Source organism: Camelus bactrianus, chromosome 6 (assembly GCF_048773025.1).
Source record: "Camelus bactrianus isolate YW-2024 breed Bactrian camel chromosome 6, ASM4877302v1, whole genome shotgun sequence".
Lineage (NCBI taxonomy): Eukaryota > Metazoa > Chordata > Mammalia > Artiodactyla > Camelidae > Camelus > Camelus bactrianus.
In genome coordinates, this window is record NC_133544.1 from 25,758,136 (window position 1) to 25,770,320 (window position 12,185).

The 12,185-nt window shown below is 35.2% G+C and overlaps 1 protein-coding gene across 9 annotated transcripts in view; it reads left to right on the forward strand.

The window, feature by feature from the left end:
• The window catches only part of NUMB (NUMB endocytic adaptor protein), a 157,420-nt gene that overhangs the window by 39,211 nt on the left and 106,024 nt on the right, over positions 1-12,185 (forward strand). For all 9 annotated transcript variants that reach the window (XM_010962556.3, XM_045522739.2, XM_074365297.1 and 6 more), the window contains one exon: positions 5,244-5,374. Coding sequence is in view for 7 of the 9 variants with exons in the window: in XM_045522739.2 (XP_045378695.1) it covers positions 5,244-5,374 (131 nt within the window). In the remaining 2 variants the exon portion in view is untranslated. The remainder of the gene's footprint in view (positions 1-5,243; positions 5,375-12,185) is intronic.

Below are 12,185 nucleotides of genomic sequence, written 5' to 3' on the forward strand. Positions count from 1 at the left end.
AAAATGTAAAGTAAATAAGAAAGAAATTACAGATAAGCCTAACGTTGAAACAATTAAATTTTAAAAAGTAAAATTAGGGTGTGACTTGTTAATATTACACTACCACATTGGTGCGTGGGACCTTTGAGAGCAGGGATTATATCGTATATTTTTGCTTAGCACACATATTAAAGGACTCTTTGTTTAGTTTTTTTTTTTTTTTAAAGAATTATTACGAGCAAATGTTCTAGTTCTGGAGGAATCTTTCTTTTTTAAAAAAAGTTATTAAAGAAAAATGAAAAAGAGGGCTCTGGTTTCATGTAGTTTGATCTTTTTCTTTTTATGTTGATAAATGATTTTTTATTTATTTTTATTTTTATTTTGTAATTTACTAGACTATTCTTTTAGAGCAGTTTCAGGTTCACAACAGAATTGAGCAGAAAATAACAGAGTTTCCACATAGCCCTCCCCACCCATACATATATACTTCCCTACCCTCAACATCCCTCATCAGTGTGGCATATTTGGTACAATTGATGAACCAACATGGGCACATTATTGTCAGCCAAAAGCCCATAGTTTACTTTAGGGTTTACTCTTAATGTTGTACATTCTATGGGTTTTGACAAATGCATAATGACATGTAACCACCACTATAGTATCATACAGAATAATTTCACTGCCCTAAAAATCCCTTGTGCTCCATCTATTCATTCCTCCCTCCCTCCCTAACCCCAAACCCCTGGAAACCACGATCTTTTTATTGTTTCTGTAGCTGTGCCTTTTCCAGAGTGTCATTTGGTTGGAATCATACAGTTAGTAGCCTTTTCTGACTGACTTCTTTCATTTAGTAATATGTCTTTTAAGTTTCATCTATGTCTTTCATGGCTTGATAGATCTTTTTTTTTATTTTACTGCACATACATTTTTAAATTTACATATATGTGCTGTTCATTGTTTCTAAGAACGTTTAGAGCTTTAGCTTTTTAAACTTACATAGTTGTCAAAGGAATAAAGCCAACCACAAATTAAGAATTAACTCAGAAAGATACATACACCCTGCTATTAACAGCAACATTATTTATAATTGCCAAGATATGGAAGCATCCTAAGTGCACATCAATAGTTGAGTAAGTAATGGAGATACAGCATATATGTGTGTGTGTGTGTGTGTGTGTGTGTGTGTATGTATTTGTAATGGAGTGCAACTCACTCATAAAAAAGAAGGGTATTTTGCCATTTGTGGCCCTTCATTCACTTTTTTCTTTACATTTTTTTTACTGAGTTATAGTCAGTTTACAGTGTGTCAATTTCCAGTGTAGAGCACAATTTTTCAGTTATACATGAACGTACATATATTCATTGTCACATTCTCATTCATTTTTTTTTCCACTTTAAAAACCAGAATTTTATAACTGGCAAAGACATTTCCATTACATCAAAAACAGCAAAATACCTAGAAATAAACTTAACCAAAGAGGTTACCTATACTCTGAAAACCAAAATGACACAAAGAAATGGAAAGATTTCTTGTGCTCTTGGATTGGAAGAATCGACACTATCAAAATGGCCACACTGCCCAAAGCAATCCACAGATCCAACGCAACCCCCATTAAATACTCGCAACATTCCTCACAGAACTAGAACAAACAATTCCGAAATTTATAAGGAACCACAAAAGACCCCAAATAGCCAAAGCAATCTTTTGTAGGTTTCTTTTTTTTCTCTCTCTCTTCTTTTTGTTCTCTTTTCTAATGGTTTGATGATTAGAGAAGGTCCTTTACATTTGTTGTAAACCTGGTTTGATGGTGCTGAAATCTTTTAGCTTTTGTTTATCTGTGAAGCTTTTGATTTCTCCATCAAGTCTGAATGAGAGCCTTGATGGATAGAGTATTCTTGGTTGTAAGTTTCCCCCTTGTATCACTTTAAATATATCATGCCACTCCGTTCTGGCGTGTAGAGTTTCTGCTGAAAAATCAGCTGATAACCTTATGGGAGTTCCCTTGTTTGTTGTTGGTTGCTTTTCTCTTGCTAATTTTAATATTTTCTCCTTATCCTTAATTGTTATCAATTTGATAGCTATGTGCCTTGGTGTGTTCCTCTTTGGGTTGATCCTGTGTGGTACTCTGTGCTTCCAGGACCTGGGTGACTGTTTCCTTTCCCAAGTTGGGGAAGTTTTCGGTTATTATCTCTCCCAAAATTTTCTCAGGTCCTTTCTCTCTCTCTTCTCTTTCTGGGACCACTATAATGTGAATATTAGAGCTCTTCATGTTGCCCCAGAGTTCTCTTAAACTATCCTCATTCCTTTTTATTCTTTTTTCTTTTCTCTGTTCTGAAGTACTGATTTCCGCTGATCTGTCTTCTAGCTCATTAATCTGTCCTTCTGCCCCATTTAGTCTATTCTGGGTTCCTTCTAGTGTATTGTTTATTTCAGTGATTTTATTCTTCAACTCTGTTTGGGTATTCTTTATATTTTCCAACTCTTTGCTAGAAACTTCACTCTGTGCATCTATACTCCTCTTGAGTTCTCTGAACATCTTGGCCATCATTACTTTAAACTCTTTCTCAGATAAATTACCTATCTCCTCATCACTTATTTCTTCTTACGGGATTTTGTGGCTTGGCCTGGGAGATACTCCTTTGCCGCCTCATATTGTCTATCTTTCTATGTGTTTGTGGATTCCTTCTACAGGCTTTGAGATCATTGTTTTCTTATTTCTAGTATCTGCCCCTGGTGGGTGAGGCTGGACTAGAGGCTTATGCAGGTTTCTTGGCAGGAGGAGCTGGTGCCTACTCACTGCTGGGTAAAGCTTGGTCCTGCACCTCTGGTGGGTAGGGCTGTGTCTAGAGGCCTTTGTGGCTCAGGGAGTCTGCTGATGTTCCCACCCTGTATGTTGTTCGGCCTGAGGCTTCCCTACAGGCTGTTGGGTGGGGCTAGGTCTTGATGCTAATGATCCAATCAAGATGTCAGCCTCCAGGAAAGCTTATGTAGATTAACACTCCCAGAATGTCTGCCACCAGCTTTTATGTCCCCTGAGTGAGCAGCAGCCATCCCCTACATCCCCAGGAGACCATCCAAATCCAGCAGGCAGGTCTGGCCCAGGTTCCTATGAAATCACTGCCTCTGTCCTTAGACCTGGTGCATGTGAGTTTCTGTGTAGGCTTCTCAAGCAAAAACGTCTCCATGTCCCCCAGTCCCATGAGGCTCCCAGAGCCACTCCCCCCTGTCCTTCAAAACCAGATGTCCTGGGGTCTCCTTCTCTTCCCAATGCCAGGACCCGAGCTTGAGAGACTGACGTGGGGCTTAGAGCTCTCACTCCTGTGGGAGGGCCTCTGTGACTTAACAAATCTTCAGCTTGTGGGTCGCCCAACCCTGGGGTATGGGGCCCAATTATATTGCGAGCACTCCCCTCCTGCCGTCCTGCTGTGGTTCCTTCTTTATGTTTCCAGTTGCAGAAGATCTTTTTTGCTAGGTTCCAGTCTTTTTTCGGTGGTTAGCATTCAATTGTGGTTTCACTGTAGTCTCAAGGAGAGGCAAGCTCGTGGTCCTACCACTCTGGCATCTTGACCGGAACCCTCTGATATATTTTTTTTAATCTAAGCCCTATTGCTTAGTAGTTTTGTGATATTGAAAGTAACTTAACTGCTCTGTGCATCAATTTTTCTAGTTATAAAATGATAGTATTAACAGTCCATTTCATAAGAGTTGTTAGGATTAAGTGAGAAAATTAAAGTGGAAAATACTTACAAGAGTTTTTGGCAAATAGTAAGTGCTCAATAAATGTTAGCTGTTGGTAGTCTTTTTATTCAGGAACACTACTATTGCATTGTCTCTGGTGAATTTATTTTGCTTTTTAAAACAGGCATGCATATCCAGATTCCAATATGACAGGTTTGGACACTTAAAATGTACACTTAAAATTAGTTTTGAGTGAAAATCTTAAGAATTTTTACTTTCAGCTACTATCACTTTAATTCGTATAAAAGAAAAAAGCCATTCATTGTCTTTTTTTTCTAACAAGCTATTTATTGATACTTATCATTTATAAGACATTGTACTAGGTGCTAGAAATATAAAATGGAGCAGCCTTGGTTGTGTCCTTCAGTTGTTTAGAGGTCAGTAGAGAAAGGTACCACTGAGTGTAAATTAGTGTTGTAAATAACCCCTTTTGTGCCAGATCATTAATAGATGATACATTTTAATTTTACCTTCTGGAAGGTGTATAAGCCGAACTTTTGAATGGATTGGCCCTTTATTTTTAGCATCTTATCTATTTACGATTCAGGGGTATCTGTAATCATTACTGTTTTGCATTACAGAAATTGAGGTTCAAAGAGTTAATTTTTCGTACACTATAAAACTTGCTCCAAAATCCTACTTAAGTTAAAAACTCAATTCATTCTACCTCCTCTATGTCGTAGGTGCAAAACCTCTATTGGAAGACTTAAACCATTGTATTTTATTTGAGGTTTATGTGTCTGTTTCCCTGTTAGTTTGGGACTTTTTTTTAGAGTAGAGTCTAGTCTTAAATATTCGTGGGGCCCCTCAAAAACTAGTAGAGGACTTGTTATGTATTAGGTACCTAATAAAAGTTGAGAAGTGAAAAATATGTAAAATGTTGGAAGTAAAAGGAATTTTAGACAGTAGAATTTCTAAAAAGAAAATTGAGATTGTTTACGTAGGGCTACAGTTTTTGATTTTGACTCTTTAGGTATTTAAAACACAACTACTAGTATCATATCATCTCATAAAAGAAGTCATTGTAACATCCAAAGAAGTGGGAAGGACAATTTATTGTAAGTATAGGTAGTAACTTTACACCGATTTTTTGGTGGTGGCTGGCATCTGTTCAAGAATTAGATTTCAGGAACTATTATCTAATACAGTCCTCTCCTTTTAGAAATAATGTATCTGAACCAGGGAAGTATCAGAGTTCTTACAGCAAGGCAGAATGATCACTGAGTTTAGAGCCTAGGTCTCCTGACTCTCAGCCCCAAATTTTGATCCTGCCACCTCAGTCTTTATCCCATGATGAGATCAAGGCACAGAGAATTTGTACCTTCCCTAAGATCATATAGCTATTAAGAAGTAGAGCTTGGACTTGAATCCATATTACCTGACTCCATTTTTAGTGAAACCTGTACATTCACTTCCATGTAATCTTACCCTACTCTATCAGCTCGCATTCAGTTGTAGAGATAGAAGTTAAAATGATTAAAAAGAGATGTCTATATTTAGCATTTTCTTTCCTTGAAAATTTCAGATTTGGGGCTTAAGCAACTTCTTCCAGGGAAGAGGCCCAGTGCAGCTGCTGTTGAACCCAAGATCTTGATTCACATCCATAGATTGGAATATTGCTGGACCAGCCATCCTCAGACTCCTCACTTAGGACAGGTAAGTGAAGGAGATAGTGAGGATAAGAAAAGTAGGATGAATGCTAACTTTCTTCCTTCCTGTTTCTTGTTAGATGCAAACAGTTGACAGCCTTTAAAAATTTAACCCTTTATTCTGGTAAAAACAAAGCATGTGAAATCTTAGGTGATTGGGCAAAATATTTTCTTGATTGTAAAAGATATGTCAAAATGTTAACAGTGGTGAAACTTAAGGTCATTAATTTTTTTTTCTCTTTCTCTCTTTGTATATTTTCCAAATTGTGTTTCTAAGCTTATGTTAGTGTTGTATAAGAAATTACCCAGACTTAGTGGTTTGAAACATAATCAGTCATTTAGTTTGCTCATGTATCTGCAATTTGGGCAAGGCTCTCTTGGTGGGGACAGCTTGTCTCTGTTAACATGTGGTGAGAGGTGGGGTTGCTGGAGGGGTGAGGGTGGCTCAATGGCTGGGAGCTAGTATCATCTGAAGGCTTGCTCACTCATGTGTCTGGTGGTTAATGATGGCTGTTGGCAGGGACCTTGGCCAGGACTTTAGGCCAGAACCTCTACACATGACCTCTCTTTTTGGTTGCATGGCTTCCTCACAACACGTGGCTGGGTTACAAGGGAGAGCATCCTAAGAGAGCAAGGTGAAATTGCACTACATGTTAGACTTTCGGAAGTCACATAGTGTTACTCTGCTCTCTTCTGTTGCTTGAGGTAGTGATAAATACATACACTGAGGTTCAGAGGAGGGTGGACATAGGCCTCACCACTTGAGAGGACGAGTATCAACATCAGATTATAAGATGCACACGGGATAGAATCTGCCATTGTAGCTATTTTTGGACTGTGTAATCTGCCACAATTTATATTACGTATAAGACAAAGAATATAATCATGGATGTAATAAATGAAAAAGAAGAATATTTTCAGGAAATTATGGTGTACGAGTAAGAATTTTTTTGTGCTCTTCTTGTCTACTACAGTCTGATATTGAAAATAAGATGTCTAAACAGAAATAAAATAAATTTTGAATTTTCTTTTGTATCAACAAAGCAGCATACTGCTATAATCAAAAGAGACAAAATTTATAAACAAGATGCAGAATAAGATTTGTAGTTTGGATTTTTTGTTTTTGAGAAAATGCTAGTTACTTTTGTTGAAAGTCTACTGGGTTTTTCCATTTTTTTTTTTGTTTATTTTAATAATTAAGAATTATTTGGGAAACTTTCCAACATAGTAGATTTGAGAAACTGGTGCCAGTATTATTATCATATGTGTCAAGTTTGTTTTGTCCGCTGATTCTTTTAAGGAAAACTATATAATCTTTTTCAGGATTGTACAATTTTACCTGCTTAATTTCTGGTAAATATTTAAAGTTTTTTTCAGTGGGACAAGGAAACTTGCCAAGTTATAGAATAGTTAGTTGTCTTATTGATCACACTTACTCATTAATTATATAAATTGTTGCATTTATATAATTATATAAATTATGTATGTCTGTGGCAGGTTTGAATATAGCAGATATTTAATTTCTGGATATAACAGGATAATCCTCTAAGCATTACGTGGGGGTGTTGGTTCATTCACTATAGCTGGGAAATAAGTTCTAGGGAGCAAGCATCTTGTTAATCTCTTAGACCCAGAAAGTTTTCTTGCTGTCTAGATGCTTTCCCATTCCTAGGTGATATATGTCATAATGAGCCTAATTCAGCTGAGTTGGTTCACTACTATTTCCCCACTACTCACAGGTAGATAGATATTCTACAATGGAAAATGAACCAGCTATTGTGACAGTAGAGGTAATTTCAGAAGTTTGCTCTCAACTGTGAATAATCAAAATTGACTGAATTTGTGAAACAATATATTTTAGTCCAAAAGATACAATAATTGAAAAGTTTTTTTTTTTTTTTTTTTGCTTTTAAAAACAGGATGAGATGTTTTCCAGTAGAAATAGATTGGGTTCAATATCTTTTAATAACTTTTAATGGAAAAAAATATGAAAATGAATATAGGTATGTATATGCATGACTGGGATATTGTGCTGTACACTAGAGATAGACACATTGTAATTGACTTCAATTAAAAAAATTAGTAGATTGAGAATAATGATTGTAGGTAGCATGAAATATTATATCTTAAATTACAAGAACAAAATACATGCATGTGTTCAGGTACAAACATATATAAAATCTTCTAAGCAGTTAACTTGCCACGTATTTTGTTTTAAGCATTTTTTTAGCCCACTTTTGCCTTTAAGTAGTCTGAGTAGGTGAATTGCTGGTAACGTCTTTTCCAGGTTTATTGAATGCCTTGTCTTGCATCCTTTCCACAAGGCCTAAGAGGATTTAAAAAAAAAGTGAGATACTGCTTTCTGACTGAAGCTAAAACAAACAAAAATAAAAACTCCTAAAACACCCTATAGAAATTGCAAATATGGTAGTGTTTAGTCTGTGTCACTTTATTCAATCCATGAAGGAGGTGAATGATGAGGTTCTCTTGTAAATATGTATGACTATGTAAATAGTCTTTTAAAATGCAAAAATAATTTTGAATAATTATGGAAGGCAGAAATATTCCTTTGGGGTTGGTGGTTCTCTTACTTTCCATTATTTTCCATTGAAATTCTTTTTTCTAAAATTATAATGATTTTCAGTTGAAAATGGCATTCCATTCATGCTTATACATGTTTTTGGGAAAGCAGAAGTTGTGTGGCCTTCCTGTGACCCTCCCTCCCCCAATTATTAAAAGGTATTGTACTTTTTATGTATGAAATGTTTAACAAAAGTTTTTAAAATTTGTGGTAAGGAAGTGATTGGCAGAGCATAAAATTGACCATATTAACCATTTGTGTATAGTTCAGTAGTATTAAGTACATTCACATTGTTGTGTAACCAATCTCCCAAACTCTAAGTCTTGTAAAACGGAAACTCTTTACCCATTGAACAACTCCCTATTCTCCACTTTGTCTAGCTCCTGGCAACCAGCATTCTACTTTCTGTATATGAATTTGACCATTCTAGGTACCTCATATAAGTGGAATCATATACTGTCTTTGTGACTGGCCTATTTGACTTAGCATCATGTCCTCTAGGATCATCCTTGTAGCATGTGTCAGAATTTCCTTCATTTTTAAGGCTGAATAATATTACATTGTCCTGTTTGTACCACATTTTGTGTATCCATTCATCCTTTAATGGACACTCGGGTTGCTTCCACCTTTTGGCTATTGTGAATAATGCTGCTGTGAACATTGGTGTACAAATATCTCTTTGAGCCTCTGCTTTTGATTCTTTTGGGTATATGGGAAGTGGAATTATGGTAATTTTGTTTAAATTTTGAGGAACTGCCATACTGTTTCTATAGTGGCTGCACCATTTTACATTCTCAGCAACAGTGCACAAGAGTTCCAGTTTCTTCACATCTTCACCAGCACTTGGTATTTTGTTTGTTTTTCAATAATAACCTTTCTAATGGGTGTGAGAGGTATCTTATTGTGGTTTTGATTTATATTTCTCTAGAGATTAGTGATGTTGAGCCATTTGAGCACTTTTTCATGTGATTGTTGGCCATTGTACAAATATAAATATTGTTGGCCGTTGTACAAATATAAGTATAGTTTCTTTGGAGAATGTCTGTTCAAGACCTTAGCCTATTTTCTAATCAAGTTCTTTGTTTTTTTGTTGTTATATTATAGGAGCCCTGGGTACTAACTCAGTATCAGATATAAGATTGGGAAACATTTTCTCATCTTCTATAAGTTGCCATTTCACTCTGTTGATTGTTTCCTTTAATGAGTAGAAGTTTTTAGTTTTGATGTAGTCTAATTTATCTATTTTTACTTTTGATGCCTTTGTTTTTCATATCATATACAAGGAATTATTCCCAAATCAAATGTCATGAAGCTTTACCTAGTGTTTTCTTCTAAGAGTTTTATAGTTTTAAGCCTTTCATTTAAGTTTTTGATCTGTTTCCAGTTGTATATGGTGTAAGGTTGAGTTGATTTTTATTTTTTTTAATGTAGTGTGAGGTAAGGGCTCAGCATCATTCTTTGCATGTGAATATCCAGTTGACCCAGTACCATTTATTGAAGAGACTGTGCTTTCCCTCATTGAATAGTCTTGGCATCCTTGTTGAAAATCAACTGACCATAGGTATATGGGTTTATTTCTGGACTCTCAATTCTATTCCATTAGTCTATCTGTCTTTCCTTATGTACTAGCACACTATTTTGATTATGGTAGCTTTGTAGTTAAGTTTTGAAATGAGGAAGTGTGAGTCTTCTAACTTTGTTATTCTTTTTCAAGATAGCTTGGCTGTTTGGGGCCTCTTGAGATACTGTATGAATTTTGAGATTGGCTTTTCTTTTTCTGCAGAAAAAGACTATTGGAATTTTGGTAGGGATTGCATTGAATTTGCTTTGGGTAGTATTGCTTTGGGTAGGCTTGCTTTGGGTAGTATTGCCATTTTAACAATATTAAGTTTTCAATCCATGAACATGAAATGTCTTACAATTATTTAGGTCTTTAATGTCTTTCAGTAATGCTTTGCAGTTTTCAGTGTGGAAGTCTTGGTTAAATTTATTGCTAGGAATTTTATTCTTATGGGTGCTGTTGCAAGTGGCATTGTTTTCTTAGTTGCCTTTTTGGATATTTTATTGCTAGTACAGTTGACCCTTGAAAAACATGGGTTCGAACTGTGAGGATCTATTTATACATGGATTTTTTTTTTCAATAAACATGTATTATAATATGAGATCTAAGGTTGGTTGAATCTGTGGATGCAGAACCTTGAGCAGGGAAGAACCTTGAATGTGGAGGGCAGACTAAAGCTTTACATGGATTTTCAACTGCATGGAGGATCAGTACCCCTAACCTCCATGTTGTTCGGGGGTCAACTGTATACAGAAACACAACTTACTTTGTATATTGACCTTGTACCCTGAAAACTTTAATGATTTTGTTTATTAGCTCTTGTATTTTTGTGTGTGTTTCTCTGGGTGTGTATTCTTTGGGATTTTCTATATATGGGATCATGACATTTGAGAATATAGATAGTTTTACCTCTTCCTTTCCAATTTGGATTCCTTCTATTTCTTTTTCTTGCTTAATTCTCTAACTAGAATGTCTAGTATAGTATTGAATAGGACATTCTTTTTTAATGCTTAACGGTTCACAGTGTTTAATAGAGCTAGGCTGTTTTCTTCATTTTGCCAAGGAGGTCTTGCCTTTTGACACATATGATGATGTTTCACCATATTATGTGTAATATATGTAGAATACCAACCTTTCTTTTTTATCAGTTCAGAAATTTAAAAAAAAATCAGTAAATTAGAAATTCTGCATATTACAATAACTTAATCATTCATGACAGGGCCATTTTTGTAAGATAGCAGTAGAGATATAAATTTGTATTGATTTTAACCTAATTATAATATTTTTTTAAATGTTAGCTTCTGAGTTTGGAATTTGTATTAATTACAAGTTACTTTTAAAAATTGAGCAGTCTGTGTCAGAGGACTGACAGTAAAAACTTCGTGATATGGGTCTCTGTTTATAAGGGCACAGATTTTATGTTAATCAGTAAACATTAACATTAGATAGTGACCTAAGGATAATAGAAATGAACAGGTGAGGAAAATTATTGAGGTCTAATTGGAAGGAAGTCCATTAATGAATGGAGATATTTTGCTGGATGTTTCTCTTTTCTCTTCTGGTTATGGAGGAGAAAACTTATCCATTAACTCTGAATCTCATATAACGATAAACTTAAATTTACAAGAGAGGCCTAAAAGCCTTTTCTGACTATAGCAGAAGGAAGTCAGAGGAATCCCTTCCATTGGGATATTTTAATCTTTAGAAAAGGGAGGCTTGAGAATTTTGACATCTTTAAATCTCTTGAGAATCTTAAAACTGGATAAACATCAGGAAAGTCCAGTTCTGGCAGTGGTTAAAGGTAAATTAGAAGACTCAGTGCTTAATAAAACCAGGTTAGAATGAGCAGTGAGGGATGAGTTAAGGAATAAGAGTATTTTGATATTGGTATTTCTTTAAATTGTATTTCATCCTTTTGAAGATGTTAATACTAGTTAATATTTATTGAAAGTTTGTTTCACAGAAAAACATGATCAAATGAAAAATGTGTTATTTTCTGAGTACATTAACCATATAAGAAAAACCTGGTTATTCGTATCATAAAACTGCACCATTTTCCAACAAGTTGCAGTTTGCCTGATATGTGACACATTGATTAAGAAAAAAATAAAGGAGAATAGAGGCTTGAACACCTTGCAAAGTTGTCTATAGAGTGATGACGAGGCCGTAAGAAAGAATTTCCCAGAGTATAGGGTACTGTATTGAAATTAACTCTTATGTCAGAGCAAAACTGAGGTGGTATTGATCGAGTTTGGTCTTTGGAATTTTAAAATTAATAAGAATATTGTTGTTATATTTTATTAGTATAATATGTACCTGCTAAACATGGAATCTCAGAATGATTTTTGTGGTGGATAATTTAATAATCTTACTTCAAGAAGTCCTTTTCTTAGCATTCTTACTGTCACAGTCTTACATTTAGGTCTCCATACTGTCTTTCAACTGTCAAATAGGCTCCCTTACCAGCCTTTTTACTTCCAGCTTTGTTTTCTAGACTATTAGGAACTTACTTTGCATAGATATGTGCATTAAGCTTTTCACGTTATTTTTTGTTTTTAGGCAAATTATTGACAAATACAGGCATAATCTCATTTAATTGTACTTCACAGATGCTATTTTTTGTTGTTGCAAATCGAAGGTTTGTGGCAACTGTGCATGGAGCAACAGTATTGGCCC